General features: G+C 47.3%; 1 protein-coding gene across 5 annotated transcripts in view; it reads right to left on the bottom strand.

The window, feature by feature from the left end:
• The window catches only part of TP63 (tumor protein p63), a 102,100-nt gene that overhangs the window by 67,916 nt on the left and 10,769 nt on the right, over nucleotides 1-23,415 (bottom strand). For 3 of the 5 annotated variants that reach the window (XM_039713571.1, XM_039713573.1, XM_039713577.1), the window contains exons 1-2: nucleotides 14,451-14,460; nucleotides 13,596-13,728 (exon numbers count right to left, since the gene is read on the bottom strand). The exons of the other annotated variants lie outside the window; for them this stretch is intronic. In XM_039713571.1, the coding sequence (XP_039569505.1) occupies nucleotides 13,596-13,643 (48 nt within the window). In that variant the 5' untranslated portion in view covers nucleotides 13,644-13,728; nucleotides 14,451-14,460. Of the gene's footprint in view, nucleotides 1-13,595; nucleotides 13,729-14,450; nucleotides 14,461-23,415 lie in introns of those variants that run through there. 5 annotated transcript variants of the gene reach the window in all.

The raw sequence follows: 23,415 nt of genomic DNA, 5'->3' as shown, positions 1-23,415 counted from the left end.
CCTCTCCCAGCTCATTAAGTAGTTAGAATTCCTTATCACCAATCTCTAAAAAGCAAAGGGAAGGGAAGGGGGGTAGGGGGGGAATGGCCAAAAAAAGAGAAAAGGAAAAAAAGAAAGAGACAGGCAGGGAAAAGAAAGGAAACAATAACTTTCCCCTGTCACTTTTCTACAAGTTTAGGAACTCAAAACAGAGCCATGGAATTGCTCTAAAGGAGCTACTCCAAGAAACCTCCCCTATTTATTTTCTACGAAGATTCCAGAGCTGTTTTTTTCCAGGCACAGGCTTTGCTGCTACCAAGAACCAAAACATTCACGAAGGGATCGAGACACAGTGCTCGACACCAGTGGTACAGTAATGCAGCCAAGCATTTGGGTGTTGCAGTGTGGAGATTTGGGACAAACTCCCCAAGGACCTTTCTGAGAATCAGTCACTGGTTCCATGCACCAGAATCCAGCTACATTCTCCATCACCTGTGTGCTCCCATCCACACTCACAGCCAACAGGTCCTGTGTTTGCAGGGCACCACTCCAGCTAGATTTTTTCCCCCCTCCTCTGCAGTTGCTTCCAACTTACATCGTGATTAAAAAACAAGCAAAAAACCCCAACTCGTCCAAAGGGACTCACGGTGTTAAATTAATACATGGGAGAAGTTTTTAGGTGTCACTCAGTAAAAAACACCTGGACAGGATGCCCACGGGAAACTGCAAAAGATAGGAAGAGCACTTAGCCGAGATGTTCAGGAGAGATGTCCACTGTGATTTTACTCTGGGCAAGCAGACAAGCCCCCTGTCCTGTCCTGGTGCTGCCCGGCGCTCGGGGGTGCGGGCTCAGCGCGGCGCAGGCGGCAGCCCGAGCCCCGGGCGAGCGGGATGCACGGCACAACAAAAGGCAGCTCCTCCCGGAGCGCCACCGAGCCGGGCGAAACAGAACACCTTCCCAAAGGGCTGGGGAGGGGGGGAGAGAGGAAACCAAACATCCACATCGGAGCGCGGCCCAGCCTAATGACAGCGCTCCGAACTTTATCCGAGGACCTGTCCGCACGCAGGGCTCGGCCGAAATGCCAGCGCACACCGAGCGAGCGACCGCAGGGGCTTCGCAGGGAGGGACAAGGGTCCCGGGCAGGGCTGCCACCCACACACAGCCTCAGCAGCTCCCCGCTCCTGCCCCGGAGCTGCTGCCGCCCCTGCCACGCCTGGCCCCGGGCATCATTTAACCCCGGCTTCCCCGGGCACGCAGGGAGGGACTGGGCTCACGGGCAGAGGGAAGCGAGCAGGCTGTGCTGCTCACCGGGCTCCTGGGCTCACGGCAGCTCTGCAAACTAAAGGACACTGCAATCTCACCAGCCTATTCCACGCTGGAGCGGCCAGCACATTCCTAAGGCTGCCACTAATAAAACGGGGCAAAAAATCTTGGGGAAGGAAGCGAAACAAGAACACAGAGCAGAGGGTTACGGCGTCCCCCTCCCCTGCAGCAGCCGCTTGCCACAAGAACCAGGGGTCTGATGTAGCTCTCACCCTGCAAGCACAGCTCACCGGGGCTGTGAGCAGGTTAGAAAAAGGCTGGAAGCATTTCCAGTGCACCTTCCCAGCGCCTCCTCACCGAGCACAGTGCAAGGAGGCACTCCCGAGAACAGGCTGCAGAGAGGAGCACTGAGCCCTCCCGACCTACCACCGCCAGCAATACCCCAGGCTCGGGTCAGGGCCACCCGAGCTTCACACACACCTTCAGCGCTCCTGAGCTACCAGCAAGAGCTGCCGAGCACACAGCCAGTTTGCCACAGCACAGGAACAACTCAACAGACGACTGCCACGGCCCCCTGCCCTCCTCTCCATCTCCCCAGCAGCACCTTAGACCAGGGACTGTGCCCGATGTACTTATCTGATCTCACCCGGGATGGGCACAAGCCAAAAAGCCACACCAGTGCTAATCTGGAGATCCAGGTGAAGTTTGCAGGGAGCAGCCACAGCACCGTTAGCCGAACGGGGCACTCTGCAGCACCACTGCCAAGCTTACACACAGCTGGACATGAAGCAAGAATTCATGTCACCCATGGCTCTTCTGTTGTCTAACAGTGAGGAAAAGTTATGCTGTGCTCAGATGACCGTTTTGATCCCTAAATATTGTCAAGTTTTTCATACTGGTCTACGAGTTCAAAAACTATGGAGGGGAAGGAGACAGCAGGAAAAGGTACATACATAAATCTCCCAACCTCGGCAGGTCATTGTAAAATACTGTTTCAAAGCTATGCTCTGAAAGTCAGAAGATCCTCCTTTTCCAGGTCATTAATGCAGGACTGTTGTTGTGAGGTATCTGCCATCTTCTGCCCCACAGGTGGCTGGAGGTGGCTGTGGGTGAAGCAACACCCAGATACAGAGAGATACGTGGAAGTTTATCCAAAAAGATCTGCATGTCAAACACAAGGAGAGGTGTATATAGCATGAATAAATTGACATGTCAGCACAAATCCCTGCCCTCTGTACACATAGCCCTGACCTGGCTCAGTGTTTCAGATGCATTACTCTGTGTGGTCACCTTGAATCAGATGCTGGAAAAGTGTCTTTTTGCAAACCTGTCATCTACAAGGGACACAAAAGAGGACACCAGCACACCAGCAGGGGTGGCAGGAGGTAACAGAGCAGGCACTGGACACTGTGCCCACCAACGTTGCTGCAGCCCAGGCACAGATGTGTCCCTCTCCTCACCCCAGGGACCCAAACTTTGTTTCACTGGCTTCAGATCTAAAGGCAGTCTCCTCCTAAGATGCTCTCCTGCCTCACAGGCTGGTGCCGTACCCTGGATGTTCACACTGGCACCAGCAGCACAAGTGAGAAGTAAAAGCTTGAACCTTTCTACCGTATCACGAGGAAGAAAAGCTCCCAGACCCTCATTTGAGTCTCTCCTTTGCAGGTAAGGTACAAAATTTTCATATAGATGAGCCTACAACAACCTAATGGCAGCCAGGCAGCATCTCTTTGGGGTTCTCAGAGGAAAACTTCATTTCCTGAAATATCATATGCTTAAATGGCTGAGTCATAAAAGCAAAAGGACACCCCCACCCTCCTCACACTGCACACTCACTTTTCAGCTGCGGGACAGTGATAGTTATAATTTGTCTGAGCCTTCTGGACAGCTCTGCAAGGGACTCATTAACTGTACTGGTCTGAAGTCATGGCAAGACAGTCTTTGTAAACAGAGATTATACCTTATCATACCAATTAGCCTAATCAGAAAAAGCAAACAGATTCAGGCCATCCTTTCAACATTAATAAGAATGACTTCACACTGAAGGCAGACGAACAAGGTTTAACTCTGCTTTTAGAGTCCAAGAAGCTCTCCCCCACCCCAAACAAAAAAAGAATAAAGTAGAAAACAAAGAAAACAAAGTGTCAAGAGAAAAGCCTGGCACTTATGCTCTGGATGCATAGTTGGACTGAAATTAAAAAAGTAGCTCAGCCTCAGGAAAGGAAGTCTTAAAAGTAATTTACCTCCAATACTGTAGGAAACTAAAAATAATAATTGCTAGTTAGATTTGAAAGTTTCAGCTGCAACCCTCCCAGGTCTGACTCAGATATTCTAGAAAGCTTCTGGCAATGCTTTGTGGCTCCTGCTGGTATGCTGAAGAACAAAATAAAATGCAAACAAGACCCCTAAGTTTCCAAAATGAGCTGTCGGCCAACTCAAACTGCTGAGTCAGAGTCTTTGTTTGAATGCTCTTTCCCCGTGCTCTTACATGGCTCATCCCAGCTCCTCTCACCAGTACCACGGGCAAAGTTCTCAATAAACCTCTCTGGTCGCAAGGGAAGTGCGCAAAATTGTGACGATTAAAAATGTCATTACCACAACTGCACTGTTAATTGGAGATTGTGTAATTTCTTGTAGAAGGGGGGTGTGTGCATGCACACCTGCCTGCTTGTTAGGCAGTTCATGCAGAATTTCCTGCAGATCAAATGAAAAAAATCTGCTCAGACCTCTCCACTTGTACAAAAATAGCATCTGGTTTGACTGCGTCACCACAGACTGTGACATTCACTTAACTCAGAAATGTTTACAAATTAGGACTGAGATAACAGGAGGAGGAGGGAAAAAATAGAACATAGTTTTTGGTGGATTTTTTTCCCCTGTTACCTCTGAATAACTGCTGAATTCTCAAAAAACAAGCCTTTGCCAATTGGCTTTGACAGTCTTTCCAGTGCAGATCTTACAGGGACAGATGTGTTCTCTGTCATAGCAGGAAGCCAGGTTAAAGAGCCAAAAGAAAATAAAAAAAAAAGGCAAAAAATCAACCTGCCTTCTTTAAAAGTAATGCAGAGCTGATCTTCACTGCTCAAACCACAAGGAAGAGAGGGAAAAACAATGTGGTCCCTGAAACAGGGACTTTCCTCTTTTTTGTTTTTAATCCAACCATTTATGGCAAGACAGAACAAATAAAAAGAGGTGAGGTATAAAAGGCAGCATCCTACTCGCCTGCTGACTGGCTACAGCCTTGTGTGCATCCCAGCACTGCATGGCACTGCAGCTGATCCATGCACAGGAGAGGGACCAGGCACCTCCAGCTCTCAGAGAAACCTCTCTGCTGCACCTGGGAGCACAAACTCAAACCTCCTGGCTCCTCACCACTGACCCAGGGACAGGTCTGGAGCCCAGAAATGTCTTTGAAACACACTCAAATGTACAAACCTTCACGTTAGAAACACGCCCTGTCTGCAAGTGTTCAGTACTGAGGATCAATCCCTTCTCCCAGGGACTCCTAACTGCATTTTTTTGCCAGCATTGTAAAAGGACAGGGTAAATAGCTGGACTTGCCAAAGGCAGGAGAGCCCAGCTCGAGCTCTGCCCATGGTGCAGGTCGGCTTCTCCTTCCCAAGGAACATGCCCTCCCCAAGGCAATCCCTGTCACAACAGCCCTGCCCTCCGACCCTGGGTAAACATCTGCGCACGCTGCTTATTTGAGCTCCTACAGTCTCGTTATCTCCCCCAGAACACCCCTAGGGCTAATTAGAGAGTTAATGGCATCATGTCAAGAGATAACGCTACCTGGTGGGGGAGCAGGGAGAGGGAAGGTGGAAAGGAATTGTGAAACAAAACCAGTTCCCTTCACAACCCGCTGTGCAATATTGGTTTAGGAAGGGCGCACGCAGCCCCCGGGGCCTCTGCCCTCCGGCTGCCCAGCTCCATTTAATGAGAGACAGCAAGACACTCCTCCAGAGAGGTTCTGCTCTCCAGCCAAGGTGATGCAAGGTCCCCACACCTTCCCCACTGTCTGCACAACCAAAAATCCTGTAACCCCTTCAAGGGTCGTGCCCACTGAAGTGCCAGCAGTGACCTGCCACAGCTGGTGTATGACATAGGAGGCAGACAAAGCATACAGATCGTTTATCAAAAAGTGTTTCTGCTTATTCCTGGTGCACCTTTCATCTAATTTTCCCACTTTTACTGTACACTAGTGATTCTTTTTAAAGGAATGTGCTTTTACTATGAAATCTTAGAGGTAAAACCATATCTTGGCAAGGCAGCACATAAGCATAAAAAACTACCAGCCAGCAAATAACTTCACACTAATGAATGCAAACCCATGGGTCAGCAGACACTCATGCATGTAGATGTGTCCAGAGGATCTGGGGGCTCAAGCCAGGAGTCTGGTTGGAGTAACAGCCCTCAACATGCAAACTGCATTTTTGCCTCATGAGGATCTTTGGATGCTCAGCACAGCATGATTGACCACCCCCAAACCCCCACATTTATAAAATATTTTTCAAAAGTTAAGAGAGAGTAAGTTACACAAGAAAATTCATGAAAATTGCTCCTAATTGGCATAAACAGTCCCATCCCTCCAGCTGGAGGCAGGACAGGGTCATGGCACAATCCTGCACCCCTGAGACCAAGGCTTTTAGCCAGGGAAAAGGGAGAAGGAGATAGCAACAGATTACAGAGCTTTTGTTTTCACTTAGAGAAAGGAGCAACTGTTGACAGACCAGGGCTGTTCTTGCACAAGCAGATGAGGGGAAAGTCCCTTATCTTACATAAACTACAGACAGGTCTCGTGAAATGCACAACTGTTTCTAAACACAGAACCACAGCATCTCTTTCTATCCAGCCTGTGCTCTGCTGCCAGCTCCCTCCCACCCAAGCCATTTTACAATAATCCAGTATTTAAAAGAAAGTTACCACTTTGCAATAATTCAAGAAGAGTCTTCCAAATACCTGGTTACACCCTGACCCTGCAACCCATGGCCATTCACACTTCTCCTATAAAAGCATCACTGTTATCCAATATTGCCCAGGTGCTTTGGAGTGCAACACACTTCCCAGGGCAGGAACCTGTTTATGCCTTTTTTCCTATGAAGAAATGCTGCACTTGGCAGTGCTGGTCCACCCAGAAGACTGATCACTTTTGCTTCAGACTTGTTTAATTTTAATCCAGTCTGGACATCACCATGAGGTCCATTATGACCATCCATGCTCTCAAGGAGGAATAAAAGTGCTTCAGAGTACCTTTTCCTTCTATTTAAACAGGCTGGAGATAGAAGTCCATGCTTTTAGAGTGACAGTTATATTTGTTACTGAAAACTCCTTTGAGCTTTCATTAATCTCTGCAAATTCAGCTGCTGATTAGAGAAGAGTTCAGTCAGCAGTGAGCAAACGAACCCAGGCCACAAACCACTCCTTAAATCTGCGCTTCACAGAGACAGATTTAATTTTTTGTGACTGCCTGACAATTCATTCCCTCATTAATTTCAGTGCTATCAAACCAGTGACAGTGAAGTGGAAAGCAGATGGTAGGAATTCATTCACTAGAAAACATTACCTAGTCCAGAAGTCTCCTCGTGAAATATTGGAGGGAAAAAATAACAGTCATTAAGAGGACTGTGGGCAGGATCTGCAGAACCACAAAGCAACATATATAGTGAGACTTTGGATGCCTAAGACTCTCTTCAAAGCAAGAATCCCAATTAATGCAGGAGAGAGCTTTTAAAACAAAAGCTACACCCCACAGCTGGCTGCAGCACAGACACTTTGCTGTGCTGGACAAGGAAGGGGAACAGGACACTCCCCAGGCTGTGCTCCAGGTTTGTCTCAGCCTGGAAGGAGAAACCTCTCCCTGGCATGGTCAGCTCTGCAGCTTGAAACAGCACTGTGAGGTGCTTCCCATCCTCTACTCCCCTCACCCCACAAAGAGGGGTAAAGCTCCACAGAGTTTTCATTTGGCTGGATATGGACAGCTCAATTCATCACCCTTCCAGCTAACAGGAGAAAAGGACCTTCTTTTCCTTCTTCACACAATTTGGTTTAGAATTAAACAAAACAACCCAACAAAAAAATAACACAAAACAAACAAAACATCCAGAGGAAGGTGAATTTTGTGGAAAAAAGAGGATCCTATCAACTAGATAGAAACAATGAGTGAAGTTCCCATCAAGACAGCATAAACCTTAAACTAACTCCAGAGGAAAAAGTGTCTACAATGTATTGTTTCAAGATCAAGATGCCTTTTAATTAGGTGTTTGTGCAGACCTTTTAAAGATGTAAAATAAGCACTAATGCATTATTGCTCCATACTTGCTCAAGGAGCATGTGTAGCACCATGGAAACCTCTGGAGGCAGGCCTAGCTGCTTGAGGAAGATCTTCTCTGAAGTGACTGCTTCTTTTGTTTGGAGGCATTTGCATATAGGCAGTTACCACACTCTTCCACATCAGGTGCTCACAGCACTAGAGTTGGGGAGTTAAAGCCACACCTCCTGAAACACCCCATTTCACTGTGACTCTCTCCCTGTAGGTTCGTGCTTTTCAGCTTAAAATTAGTTTATTCCTTCCCAAGATGAATGTACAGCAAGATGCTGAAAGGGAAGGAATATTTAAAGGAATTTTAAATATGCTTCTAAAATGAGCACACAGATCACCCATTAGTTTTCTTCAATACCACTGAGAATCTGGGGAAGTGACATTAAAAACAAAACACTTGCTTTAATGATACTACTTATCAACTGGCTGCATTGCTACAAGAAGGAACATACCCATCCCTGGTCTGCAGCCAGAACTAGGACCAAATATCAGAGAAAAGAGAAATAGGGAAAATTATTTTAAAGAAACAAATATGTATTCAGAGCCCTGCTACACACAAGACAAGGGAAGTCTTCAGACTTTGATTAAACTGAACATTCAGATACATTCTTTACATCCATTCTTATCTGAAAGAACTGACCACTTCTAGATCTGGATCTGCAGCCCTAAATGTGATGCTTATATCATTTGAAGACCTACAGAGCAGAAGATTAAACACCAGCAGGCTTACAAAGCCAAGCCTAAATTAGGAGAGCTTCTGAGTTCAACTGCAAACAGGAGAGGTGCTGGAGGGAAGCTTCCAATAGAATAATGCCTTTGCTCATTATGGAAATGTCTTTGCATAATCTCAACTTTCTTTGCACAGCTATGGAACGAATAAATAACCACAAAGAAAGAGAAACTTGGCAAGCCTCAAACTCTCTCAAACAAAAACCAGACAGTAATAAAAGCTTTGTACAGCACAGGGATGTGATCAAAGTCCTTCCTTCCTTCTCTGCCATGGTCAGTTGGAATACCTAGGCATGGAAACGGATGGCCACACAAGCCACTTTGCTGCATCTCCTTATCAAATCAGCCTCATCCTCCAGGTGCAAAACCATTTCCCAACAAAATGCAGGGCTGTGGCAGCTGCGGCATCATGTGTTAGCCAGTCCCTGCACAGAGGCACCATTCCTGCACTGCTCACCACATCAGCTCCCCGCCCTGCTGTGGGCACACAGGGACATCCTTCCATCCCACAGTTCCACCATAACCAGCTTCTATCTGCTTCTTCAGCCATTGCCTTGCAACAAGTGGAGTTCTCTTCTCCTGACCCAGAAAAACACTTTCAATAAGCAATTAAAATTAAGAGTGTTCAGAGCCTGCACTTTAATATGAAAGCATTGGATAGAATACAGCAGTCGTGCAGGACAGGAGGGGGGAGCTTTTTGTGTCTGTCCATCAGATGCACAGCTCATCCTCACCACAGCTCCCATGTGATGGGGACCAGGAATTCTGTGCATGGCTAACAAATAAGAATTACTGATTTACATGGTGCCAAGGCTGAGAGCATGCACAAGAGAGCCAGCAGCCACCCTGGGTCAGAACAGCTCCTCTACAGCTTGCTGGGCTGCAGCCTGGGAATGTATCCTGTACGAGGTGGTTTGGTGGCACTTTCAGGAGCCTACAGCAGATTAACTATGGGAAAGGTTGCTTGTTTCCATTGGGAAGCATCAGATACCAACTCTGAGATGTGTCATTGGTAAAAGGACTGAGGCTGGGAGCCTCAACACCTCCATTTCCAACACAAGAGGCATCTAGTCTACCTACCCTACTGTTACCTCCACCTCTGTGCCTAAAGGAGAACAGCAGAGCCACAGAGCTGAAGCTCTCAGTTTTAAAACTATAAAACACATGTTGCACTTCCAAAATTTCTGCAGCTACCAGGCTTGGGACACCGACAGCCCATGAAGCTGTACACCCAAACCCAAACACAGCCCTACACATACCCCCATCCCCAGGGAAGAAACCCACCCCACAGGCTGCTCAGCACTGCCTGATCAAGCCACACACAGCAAATCCCCATGATTATTTGCAGAAGACGAGGGAGAACAAATAAATATTAAAAAAAAAGGAAAAAGAGGCAAGGAATTCTCTCTGCCTTTTATGGGGAGGGATGGATCCAGGTTAAGAAAACTCTGACCACGGCACTGTCTGGGGAGCAGGCATTCCGCTGAACTGGTTAGGCAAGGGGCTGCGGGAGGGAGGACGGCTCCTTGCTCAGGGGCATGACAGGAAGGTATGCACAGGGGGAGGGGGACGAGCTGCTCCATCCCTGGGGACAGCACTCCAGCTCCTGCCAGGAGGGTCCCCAGAGCCCTGGCCACACTGCTGGGGTGGTGGTGGCAGAAGATTCACAGACTCTGCAAACACTTTTACCAGGAGGCTCTTGCTGAAATCCTTAGCTCAAAGCAGCTCTGGGTCCAGACCAGCATCTCTTAGCATCAGTGAGTTTACAGGACTTCTGAGACATGGTAAGAGAAAGCAATTTTGCAGCTGGTAGAGCAGGCTGACAGCACTAAGAGGGCTCCAGGACAATGCAGGGGTTACTGCACTGCCACCCACCCACTCCTAGAGAGGGATCTCCAGATCCCTCCTCCCTGATGCCCCAGGGCATTTATCCAGTCAGACAAATATAAAATTGCTGTAACATTACCTGATTCCTAGCACTGCAGGATACAGGCTTTGCAATCAGTGTTCATCCTGAATGCAGGGAACTAGACATCACCCCAGCACACCCCACAGCTGCTGGCTACATCCTTGATCACAGGAGAGGCTGGGGACCACTTCTTTGGTGCACTTAATGAATGGCAGGAGGCCCACAAGGACACACATGCAACTTACCTTCCTGGCCATCCGCAGCTCCTTCCCACACCAGGGCCATGGCAAAGAGTAAGTGTTCTCCACACCCACAGGGACCACCAGCCCTTCACTCCAGTTATGCAAAAAAGGCAGATCTTTGCTGGGGTTTCCCAGCCTGCCTGTGGTTCACACCAGGGGAAAGGAAAAGGCACAGCTGACAGCCAGGACAGGCCACCCAGGACATTGTGAAAGAGCCGGTCATGAGGCACACGGCTGGGGAAGGTTGCTGACTGTCTAATGTTATACCAGACCCAAAATCCTCCTCCTGCCCACTTCTGATCTTTCCATCCCAAGCTAGTGCAGATCACCAGTTTCTCTTACCCCTTTCTTCCACAGGCACAGAAGATTATTTCTTCCTCAAAACAAGTGCATGAGAACTGCAAGATCTCAGCAAGAGTCAGGGCTACAGCCCAGACAAGAGGAGTTTGTGTCACCCAGCCTTGTCCCCTAGGTTTCTCCCCAATGAGCTGCATCTTCAAGGCAATGAACAAACTGATGGGTGCTCAACAGGGCAGGACTCGTATTCATTTTCCAGCCCACTTGTGGGAGAGTTTCTTCAGGCCCTGCAGCTCCTTCCCCAATACTAGATCTGTTGTGAACAAGCACTTGTACTCCCAAAAGTCAAATAATAAAAAAAATTAAAAATCACAGGTTCCACCAACATAACTCTTAGGCTCAAGGATGGACATCTTTTAAGACTGCAAGTTTAATTTTTCAGCCATAAACTGCAAGAAGGTGCAAATCTTATTTTAAAAGCTGATTGGAATTGCTTCAAAGTCCACACAAGGACAATTGCTTTAAATAAATCACTCTTAATTGCTCTGCACCCATTTAAATCTCACACGGTGATGCATTTTGGAGAAAAACTGGCCTTGCTCTTTTCCTAAGACAAATGTAATACTATAAAGCACTCTGCCTTGATCTCAGTGCTCATCTCCCAGGGCCCCTCTGTTTCTGCTGCATTCCTTTGTGTTTATCTGCCCTCTTCAACCCTTTGCTGCAATCAGCTGCGTGCAGCACCTCGTGTCTAGGAGTGACATGGCTGAGGTTACAGGAGAGACAGGTGCAAGGGAAGCTCGTGCCCCGAAGCCATCCAAAGGAAAAGAGAAGCTGGAGGGGAAGAGAGTTGTAAGGTATTTCAGATTAAAGCAAACACCTTGCCCCGGGCTACACATTCTCTGCCAATGAAAGCTGCAGCCTCTGCGAGCCCCAGAAACAGCAAAGCAAACACAGACTTCTCTGCAAGGGGAGTTGTCACCTGTCAGGGATGTTTGCAAATTTATAGGGAGGTGGTGGTGGTGGTAAGGGGAGTAAAAAGAGCTTTCCTCATTTTAAAAGACGGGCTGTTTGCACAGGTTTGCAGTGCATATTTTGCTTTGTGAAGGCTTTTGTCCAGCATTCAACTGAGAGAAGGTGCTGTCTTCCACTGAAGACAAACTGGAACATTTATTAATGTACATACATTAATGTACTCCGAGCTGCTGCCTTTACAGTAAGGGTGAGGATGGGATGGAATTTCCCCGCTCCCCCTGCAGCTTGTCACGTCAGTGAAAAACACTTCTTAAAAAGAAGTCACCCTGCAGCCTGGCCTCTCCAGAAATGCCTCCTGCAAGGCTGGGCTCAAACTCATCATCAGCAAGAAGTAATTGCTTAGAGAAAGCTTCTTGTCCCCTTCCCAGGCAGCAGCACTCAGAGAGAACAAGGGGAAGGGACTTTCCAGTCATGTTCCACTGCACCACTGAGGGAGGGGGAGACTGAACAGGCCTTCAGTGAGCCCAACAGCCACTGCAGGGCTCTGCAGACAGCTTGGAGTGACAGGAGATGGGGAGGTGAGCTTGTGCTCAATGCCACAAACCCATATTTCAGCATGGAAGGAGAAAAGTTACCGCTAATGACCTTTAAACTGTTGGCAATTGTTTTTTAGGAGGACATAGTCCAAACAGACCCTTATAGTCCACTTTGAAAATCCAAATCCCCTGTAAACATGTAGAATCTTATGGACTATTGAGGAGACACCATGTCACTATAATGGTGAAAAAAGCCAAGCTCCAGATGCTGATGGAAGACTTGCACTTCACCCCTCATCCCCCACCAAATGCTGAATCAAAAGATAACCAGATGTGATGTGGGTCACCTCTCCTTGTGCACTTGGATTAGTTCACCACATTATCCAGGCACATACCCAACCTCAAACTGGCTTTTAACCCTTTGCAACCTTCAGGGAGAAGGAAGAGCACGGCAGCCTCCCCAGCAGTCACACCAGTGCAGCACTGACAGGTCAAACCTCCTGTCACCAGGGACTGCAACCAGAGTGACCCAGGAGCTCCTTCCATGCAGACACAATCCTCCAGGACACAGACTGCCAACACACCATCACTGGGCACATCAAAAACTGTGGTTGGTTAGCCAGGGAATTAAACAACAACACTTTCTCAGGATGGAAACATCCAGAGAAACAACAAGAAAATTTACAGATACCAACACAAATTTCAAACCACATTTTATTTTTACCCCAAAGTATACAAAACCCAGGAAGAACAGAAAGAGGACATGAGCAACTCAAACTCCAGAAACACCTCCTGCTCCAGCCTGCAAGAAAAGCACCTGGCTTCTTCAGAAGAGCTATTGCTAAGGACGAGCCAGTCTGTTAGTGCCAAAGGCAATGAACCAGCAAGCACCAGTGCCTCATCTGCATTCCAGCCTTGAGCCATATCCCTGAGACACCCATCGCCAAGACTCATTACAAACACTCTGGTGTGAAGAAACTGAAGCAGAAAAGAACCCAACCACGGTCTGAAAAGAAGTTTTCATTCATATATGACCCTCAAGAGAAGAAAAACCAGTGAAGAACCTCTGGCCTTGGTCAGCAAAATTGCAACTTTGTCCAGAATCCAAATTATTGTAACCCTGAGGTCAAACTAGCTCTAAGCAGGGAGAGTGCAGGGATGGTTGAGTAGCCTATGCAAGGTGCTCCTCAGCTCTCCTGCCAGTTCAGCTGCCTCATCTCTTTCTCCTGCCACTGCTGCTGCAGGAGAAGAGCAGGTGAGGAGCCCTGGGGCAATGCAGCTGGAATAGCTCCTGCAAAAACTCCCCCTCTGCCCCCAAAGGTAAAGGAAGTTTCTCGTTACTCACCCACATTGGGTCATTCAGCTCGGTGTCCTGCACCCGGACACAATCCATGCTGATCTCAATTTTGTTTGTGGAGCCATCTTCAGATGGGCCATCAATGAAGTTTAAATCAATTGGCTGAACCGAGCATATTGGCCTGGAAAGAACACAGTCATGGAGTTAAAACTGGCCAAGTTCCGTTTTCCACCACCCCGCCTTCCTTCCCTTCCCCTGTGCCCAGGACTTGGGCATTACCACGAGCCAGTCTCATGGCAAAGTCAGGAATTACTGAGGAGCAGCCACCTCCTCACCACTGTATTACAGCAGCCTCAACAGGACAGGGCCCTGAGGGACTTTTCACTCACTCTGAGGCAAGAGCAGAGGAGACAAATCAATCAAAGACAGAACTCATGGAGGATTTACAGCAGTGATTGTTTCAGCATCAGTCATGGCAAGTCAGGAATGGGAACAGAGTCAGCTTTCTTTCAGCCAATGGACCTGACAGGGTGAACTCTGCACCATCTTCATCTCCTCTCCCCCCCGGCATCAGCAAGGGGCAAACATGCAGCCTGGACACAGAGCAATTAGCCATTTCCTGAGGGGAAATGCCAACCATGAGCTGTAGGAAGCTGCCAGCTCAGCCAGCAGAGGCCTGGCAGAGAATCAGTGTCACTGCTGCACTTGGTCCCCACAGCCTGGGTGTAGGAGAGCTCCAGAGCTGCCAGTCACCACAGGCTGACACATCCAATCATCACATCCATATCTAATCAACAAGCACAGAAGAGTCCAAACTCCCCATCACCAACCCCCTGAGCAGCTTCATTATGGAAGCATCCTGTCTAAAACCTCTTCCATATGTGCCACGTAAGGGATACTTACTGTTCCAGGAAGTCCCGCAGGGATGGTTGAGTAGCCTATGCAAGGTGCTCCTCAGCTCTCCTGCCAGTTCAGCTGCCTCATCTCTTTCTCCTGCCACTGCTGCTGCAGGAGAAGAGCAGGTGAGGAGCCCTGGGGCAATGCAGCTGGAATAGCTCCTGCAAAAACTCCCCCTCTGCCCCCAAAGGTAAAGGAAGTTTCTCGTTACTCACCCACATTGGGTCATTCAGCTCGGTGTCCTGCACCCGGACACAATCCATGCTGATCTCAATTTTGTTTGTGGAGCCATCTTCAGATGGGCCATCAATGAAGTTTAAATCAATTGGCTGAACCGAGCATATTGGCCTGGAAAGAACACAGTCATGGAGTTAAAACTGGCCAAGTTCCGTTTTCCACCACCCCGCCTTCCTTCCCTTCCCCTGTGCCCAGGACTTTGGCATTACCACAAGCGAGTCTCATGGCAAAGTCAGGAATTACTGAGGAGCAGCCACCTCCTCACCACTGTATTACAGCAGCCTCAACAGGACAGGGCCCTGAGGGACTTTTCACTCACTCTGAGGCAAGAGCAGAGGAGACAAATCAAAGACAGAACTCATGGAGGATTTACAGCAGTGATTGTTTCAGCATCAGTCATGGCAAGTCAGGAATGGGAACAGAGTCAGCTTTCTTTCAGCCAATGGACCTGACAGGGTGAACTCTGCACCATCTTCATCTCCTCTCCCCCCCGGCATCAGCAAGGGGCAAACATGCAGCCTGGACACAGAGCAATGAGCCCATTTCCTGAGGGGAAATGCCAACCACAAGCTGTAGGAAGCTGCCAGCTCAGCCAGCAGAGGCCTGGCAGAGAATCAGTGTCACTGCTGCACTTGGTCCCCACAGCCTGGGTGTAGGAGAGCTCCAGAGCTGCCAGTCACCACAGGCTGACACATCCAATCATCACATCCATATCTAATCAACAAGCACAGAAGAGTCCAAACTCCCCATCACCAACCCCCTGAGCAGCTTCATTATGGAAGCATCCTGTCTAAAACCTCTTCCATATGTGCCACGTAAGGGATACTTACTGTTCCAGGAAGTCCCAGATATGCTGGATTACCTCTGGGCTGAGGAATTCCCTGGGCTGAGAGCTTTGGGACATGGCTGAGTGGTAGTAACTCTCCTTCCAGGAGAAGGGGCTCGGAGTTTCTACAAACCTTAAAAAAAAAAAAAAAAAAAAAAAAAAAAAAAAAAAGAAAAATAAAAACACACACAAATACATGTTGAATGCATGAGTCCAGCTCGATGAAAACCCATAAATAGAAGCTATTGTGTGAAAAAGGAGACACGCTGAATGCCTGAGACATTCACAGCTGTACAACACACATTCCACACTGCTGCAGATGCTGCATTTAGATGGGAGAGAATTTGGCCACCCTCCCCAGTAAGTTAAATACCCATCAGAGTCCACTGGGATGCTGTGTCATAAGAATCCCAGAGCAGGGGGAAAAAAAAAACCCAAACAAAGCCTTTCCCCCCAAATAATCAATCTCCCATTTGAAGCAGGTAGTCTTTCACTTGGTGAAGAAGCTAAGTAATGTGGGATACCACTGTCCCAAGCTGTATGCCTGTATAATGGCATGCCCTTGAATGATTTAGGTGACTTCTACACCCAGCCACTGCAGCCGAGGCCGTGAACTAAGTATTAGATTGTGGTTTTTCTTGGTTTGGGGTTTTTTTGGTTGCTTTTTTATTTTTATTTTGAATAATTACAGTAATAAAATAATATTTTTGTTTCATTTTCTATGGAAATAAGTTAAATCACATCAGATTTTACCTGCTTGCCTACTGCCTTCTCGCCTCCACCAATTTCTGAGGCAGACCAACTGATTTCCACCAGATCTGCTAATTACCTTGGCCATTTTTATCCCCTTAAGCTCCCACAAGCCTCACAGAAATAGGTGGGCCCAAGAGGAGCAGTGACAGAGCTGGAGCACTCATGCCTTCCACAGCTGCACATTCTCATCCCACTGGCCAATTTCTAAATTCAAACACAGCAGCTTTTAGACCCATGTCAAAATACTTGACGGCTGTAGGGATGTAAAGGGGGTGGGAGGAATTTCTCCAGTTTATTTGCAGTTGACAAAAACTCTCAGTTCAATTTCAGAGTATGAGGCAGGTGACCACCTTTCCTGCTACAGGGTTGGGGGTGTCCCGCAAAATTTCCACATGAGAGTTATTTCAGCACAATTCAAGTGAACAACCACATTCTCTGCCAGGGGATGGCTACAGCAAGGAGCCAAGGTTACCACTGGATTCCAAAGAGAACTGAACTAGTATTTGGTTTGGCACATATTGGTCCTGCTTAACACAATGGTCTAAACAAGTTGCATGGAAGACCCTAATTTATTAAGCTGCCAAAATTAAGGAAGAGTGTTTCAGAGGGAAGATCACACTGTAGTGCTTTTACTCCACTTTTCCTGAAGTATTTACTTCTGGCTGCTGTCAGAGAGGTACATAGCTCTCTTTCCTGAATTTTTATAGCTCCTTTCCTTTTGAGGATGACTCTGGTATGCAAAAAGCTGGGCTTTCCTCACCTCTGCTGTCCACAGCACTGCATGCTCTTAGAAAAGAGCAGATTGTTATTCTGAGCTAAAGGAAATAAAAGTGGCTTAAAAGCCCCCTGGAGCCAGTGCTGGGCATGCCTCAAAATAGGTGAAAGCATCACTTCAGTTCCTCATCCTTTTTGTGATTAGGGAGTCAAACCTCCAGTATAATTTAAAAGTTCATGAACAGCCAGAAACAAAAATGAAATGCAGAAGTGCATGGGTAATAGCTCTGCCTCACAGACGGGAGCACATGCCCACACTACATGTGAAAAAATAATCACAAGTCCTCTGAGAACAGCAGTTATCCCACAAAGAACCCAAAATTACTCCTTTCAGGCTTTCAGTCAGGTAAGACACTTTCAAGAATGCCATACTGAAACCCAGAAGAACAGATCTGGCCTAAAGCCTGTCATATAAACTGCAGATCAATGCCACCACGAACCTCGGAGGAGCACAGTGGGAAGCTCTGCAACCTCCTCTGCTGCTAAACCCAGACAGACCACAGGCACTGCTCAATACCCTGCACCCAGTCCTGACCACCAGGAATGGGCAGAGAAACCCCACAATGGGTTCTCTCAAGCCATCAAAGGGCTCATTTTTAACAATTACTTGCCACTTATAACAACTGCTTTTGACTTGTACACTAAAAATCACATTTCGTTAGTACACAGACAGGAACTGACTTCAAGGAAAAAAGTTACACCAAACTAGACCTCTCTCAGAGACCGTTCCTTCAGAAAGTCTCAGTGCAACAAGGTTCTTGCATGTCACAGCATGCCCCAGCTTTAGTTCACTGCTGGACAAAGTTCTGCCTCAAAGAGACAAAGTGTCCCAGTTCACCCTGCCTGCTCTGGTCCTGGTGGTCCTGTTCAGATGCAATTCCACAAGTCTGCCCCAACCAAGCAGTCCAGGAGACATCAGCTGCACAAACAAATACAGCCAGGTTTGTTTCTCTGCACCTTTGCAGCTAACAGAGCTGTTGGAAAGCATTGCACCAGTTAAGGACACAGCATCCCTCCACTAAACCCAACTCTAAATTTCTCCAGAGTGACACTTTCCAGGTGCATCATCTTTATTCCTGTAGCCCAACAAGCTCCTAGCTTACTGATTCTAGGAAAAGCATTACTAGATTTTACCTGATGACCAAAAAGGCATGTTTCCCTATACCAAGCACAAGGTGCCTCCTGGTTATTGTTTTCACAGAGACTCCTTCAACACCTTTACTACCTGTACAGCTCTATTTCCAAAGGAGGCAGCAAGATTTGGCAGTCAGCTTTGGCAAGGCAGCTGTGACAAGGCCACAGCATTACAGTAAACTCAGTTTGGTGCACCCCGTTCTCAGGTGGGAAAAAGACAAGAACACCAACTTCAGCTCAGCACAAAGCTACAGGCAAGAAACTGTCTCCTTCCCTGCGGTTTCAACAGAATCTAAACCTAGCGCTATGTTCCTTAACTAACAGCCTTCAACATAGAAGAGAAGCTTCTGTCTATCAAACACATATTTAAGTGTCTGGATTTCCGCTGGAAAAATAACAGCTAAAGCCTACATAAAATCTGCACATAAATTTCACTGCTTTAGTTAACTGTCTTTTCCCACAACAGCAAGTGCTCTGCTTTCAGTAAAAGAATTGATGAGTGCCTAAAGTTAATCACAAGATTGCATTGCTTAAATTGCTTCTATGAACCAGATGGTTTTTTTATTAACAAGCATTTAAATAACACCTCTTTTACCTACATCTGCTCATCCCAAAGGCCATAGCAGGAAATGGCACTACTGAACACAACCTCTTATACCAAAACACTGACTACAATAGAACAAGGCATAGCAGTAAGTCTTGCTAGGTTGTCTCTGTTCAATGTCTGGAAGGTCCCTGCACCCACTGCTGAACTATCTGGCAGGATGCTTTTGACAAACAGAGAGCACTAACTGCACCAGCAACTACAGGGGGATTTACAGCCCCCATCAAACTGCAAGCTGAATAGGACATCACATCCACAAGCCCCTCCTTTAAAAACCACCAGGGGATTATTAATAGCAAGTCAAGTCTTCTCACAGCAGCAGCACCTCACCGAGAGCAGCGTTCCTTAGTGCAGCGATGGCACTCTGCTCCTGAGCCGGTGAATCCCAGGACAGGTTTCAGGCAGCCATGCCCTCCCACCCAGGTCCTATTTATCTGCTGAAACAAGAGCAGCCCAGAGTCCAGGTGAAAGCACTTCTCCAAATTCACTAGGTGGGCTGGAGCCCCAGGCACGCTGATTGTTGTGCTGCCTCCTGAGCACTCCCCCAGAAGAGCTGTGCTACAGCCCCTGAGTGGGGATGTGTCCCAGCTGATCCCCCTGGCCACCCCACTGATGAGTGACATCTCTGCAAGGACAGCAACACGCACCTGTAGCTGTGCCCACACAGCACTCCATTTCAGAGTTTACAGAAAAATACCCAAAGCAAAACCAACTCACCCTTCTCATAAAGGAAAAGCACAGCATTTGTCTCTCATAAGCTGTGGCCACACTGCTATTGCCTTTCCCTGGAGCTGTGTCCCAACACAGGAGGAAATGAAGCCCTGACTGCTTGGCCAAGCATGACATAAAAGTGGTGATGAAGTGGAGAGAAAACAAGACCATTTCTGCTCCCACTGCTCAGTCTAAGCACATCCTTCCATTCTTCACCACATCACCTCCTTTCCTACCTTCATATCAACGAGATTAAAGATAAAGCAAACAAGCAACTCACCACCCCACGAAACAATGACAGAAAGCCATTAAACTCAACTATTGCAATACACCAACACTTCTCACCCAAAATACCACCTTCCACTGCAAGAAATCTTTCTTAGAAAGATATTAAACCAAAACACCCAGGTTTGACTTACCACTGGGGAAAAGGCACAAGCTCCTGAGGAAAGCAAGCCCCAGGCTTGACACTGAGCATGCACAGCCCAGCTCCTCCTCTGTGGCTTTGAACCTTAAAGGCAGATGCCACCTGCTTGCACTGATAGAGGGTCAGATCTGGCACAGGCTGCAGCCCCAGCACCGCTGGCGCGAGTGTGAGTCCAGCAACCTCCTTCCAAAAATAAAGGCTGTTGCAACCAAGAGGTAGCTGGTTTCCATTGTGTTTTTATCCAAAACGGGTTTGGTGCTCCAACACTCTGAGCTACTCCTCAGTAATAGCATGGTTTGTGAGGAATCCAGAAGTGAATAAGGTATCTCAGTGAAGCTGCTGTGTTGGGTTTCAAGAGGTCCAAGCACCTCCATTTCTCCATAACTTCCCTCAAAAACTGGAGCTCTGGTTTGGTTTGTGCTTGTCCAGCAGTATGAAAGTTCTCAGAAATTGTCAGTATGGTTTATGGGTGCAGAACTTTGTGGCTTGAGGTTGGTGTAAAGCCACACTGCAAAACTTTGTAAAATAAAATCTTTCAGTGTGGACGAGCAAAATTATTTGGAGCTTTCTTTCTGCTTGTTCCCAAACTACAGAGTAAGTGTTGCTTTCTGCTTCTCCCTCTGAAAAGCCTATCAGTGGTGTACAATTTTCTGTCACTGGGCTTGTAGTTCTCAGTCAGTGGACATGCAGATGGGGCCAGAAAGTCTTTGTCTGTAAGCTACAAATTTAGCTCTTTTTTCACAAGTTACAGTCCCCTAAAGAATATACTAGTGGAGTATCAGGAAACCTTGATGCAGAGAGAAGAACATCTGGTGTTATGAAGACAGCACTTCCACATTATACAAATGTACCCAATAAATAATTAATAAGGTCTAAATAACGATATCTAATATGCCTCATTTTATTCATAGTTCTCAAAGTGCTCTACAAAGAAAGAGAGTGTGATTACTCCCATATTACCTGGGAGAAAATGAAGACACCAGGAGCTTATAGAATTACTCACCATTAGTCAGCAAGCCATAAATACAACCTTGGTCACCCAAGTCGCAATGTGGTGCTTGCTGTAAAAGGAACTGGTGATTTTGAGTGTTTAGATAGAGAAATTCGGAAAGGCCTTAATTTCTTCTGGTAGAGCATACACTGTACCTCCTGACTGAGAAACTCTCAAATTTCATTTATCTTCAGACACCAAAATGCTGATGCCCAGGAATGAAAATCAAGGGGCTGCAAAAGTGCTGTGACCAGCTTTAAGACACACACAGAGTTCAGGGTGGAAGGAGAATTCCAATCCAGACTAAAAGCTAATCTTTCTTCCTGAATTTATACAGCATTTTACCCCTTAAAATCCCTCAGTTAATGTGCAAATTAATATATTAGTCCTGAGCCACCACAGGGTGTGAGCTGGACAGAGATTTAAGTCACAGAGGAGTCGGCAGCTTCAGCTCCAGCAGTCCCAATCCACGTGCTTGTCCCTGCCTTCTCCAGTTACACCTTGAAATGCATCAAAACCAATGGTAAACGATTTAAAGTTCATGAGCATTATGTCTAAATGCCTGAATCTTGGAGTCAGTTATATTTTTAGTTTTTGCGTGGGGAGGGGGCTCCTTTTCAGATCACACCGTTAAAACTGTAGGAACTTGGCAGCCCTCATCCTGCTGGAATTCCCCCTGCTCTGCATTGTAACACTGCAGTGATTTGTAGACATCGGTACCTAATGAAGCTCACAGCTGTGCAAGAGGAGAAGGATGCTGGGTCTGGCAGCACGGGACAAGCGTGCGCCTGGCAGGCGATGTCATCTGGAATTCCCCGACTTGTTCTTGTCCCCCTGCCTGGAGCAGCCACCCTCAGCCAGCAGAGCACACCCTGGAAACACCCCCTTGTAACCCTTTCCCACAGGTTAGAGACCTTTGGAAATCAAACAGATTCATTGCTACCCCCTAAACAGGGGGACAGAATGAAAGCCAAATGGGAGACAGGCAGTTCTCCACCCCCTCAAGGAAGATTGCAGTTGAATTTCATCTACCTCTATTGCACCTCCTTCTATGTCTACTTCATCAACAAGCAGCCTCTCTTTGCAGTATGAATTACACTATAGAATGCAATTTCCTGCTTCTTTTTTTTGCCCGATGCTGTATTCCAAGGTCTTAACTCAATGAACCCAAAAGAGACTGACTCCCATCCTGGCAGAGGCAGGTTGTGCTGAACTGAGCTCACAAGTCGTTATTCTCCTTCCGATTTTAAGACGAGCTTTCAGGTTTAGCATTTTAAAATTTAGACTTCCAGCAAGCTCTTTAAACCCTTCAGATTGCCTTTGCACATAATGCTGCTCCTATGTGTCAGTCCTAAAAAATAACTCCAAGAGAATACTGACAGATTCATGGGTTAGAAAGGACAAATGTAAGGAATAACAAACACCAGCACAGGATTCTTTTGAGACAGACTAGAACTTCCACCTATGGTTCAGTTTTTTTCCGAGTTCCCACGTTTGTCAGATGTTTCAGTGATCTGGTCTCTCACAAAAAACTGTGGACAGCAGCACAGGTTATGGGGAGGGGCAGCAGTGAGAAAGTGGTGAAGTCGCGCAGGGATATGCATTAGAAAATGAAAGAGGCTGACTGCCAGAAAGGTGAACCCTGATCTCAGAAGAGGTCAACAGCCAAGGAGATGTAGGGAACACATGAAGGAACAGGGAGTGGCAGCAGCAAAGGGCTCTGTGGCACTGCTGGTGTCCTACAGCATCTGTCAAGGACAGACCAGGGAGGACTGTTAGCTTCTCCTGTTCTCCAGGCAAAGGGTGCTTGTCCTGCACACACCCTGTTTCAACTGTGAGCGGAATGGCATTTGGGGGAAATAAAGCAGTTCTGTCTCACAGCAATGCTGAGTCTTCTGTTAGGGTCTAACAGTGCCTCCTGATCTCCCTGTGACTTAGATTTGTCTTTTGGAAGCATATGTGTGTAAGATGAATGGAAAGCGGTAGGAAGGGATGGTTCAGCTTCCTGGTTGCTCTTTACTCAAGTCTTCAGTGCACAGGCAACACTGACCTAATCAAAGAAAGTGAAACTGTCTGTACAGAGTAATCCTCCTAATTCACCATGCTGCAAAACACAAGGGGGATTTTTCTCCTTTCATCATCTCCTTTCATCTTGAGTAAGACTGCCTGCAGTGAATGCAACATTTGCAGCTTTGTGGCAGCCCCTCAAAGCAGCCCTGTGCCCCACACCAGTGCCCTGCTCCAGTGCTGGCTGCAGATCTCCTCTGGAAGGAAAAGACTCCCTCTGCGTTCCCACTGGTGTTCCCAGAATGAGCACTGCATGGCCTGCTCCCTGCAAACTGCTGGTGGTGGCTTCTTGAAGCCGAGCAATTTCAGTACCTCCACAGCCCAGGAACCCACTGCATTTCCTATCAACAGCTCATCTAATCAGTTATCTACATATCATCATTGTCAGCCTGACAACAGGGACCACTTTTGCATAACAGAGATTTCATCCTCAGGGCTTCAGGCAGC

The sequence above is a fragment of the Passer montanus genome, unplaced genomic scaffold, assembly GCF_014805655.1.
Source record: "Passer montanus isolate IOZ18808 unplaced genomic scaffold, ASM1480565v1 scaffold29, whole genome shotgun sequence".
Taxonomy (NCBI): Eukaryota; Metazoa; Chordata; class Aves; order Passeriformes; family Passeridae; genus Passer; species Passer montanus.
This window is presented reverse-complemented; position numbering and strand designations above follow the sequence as displayed.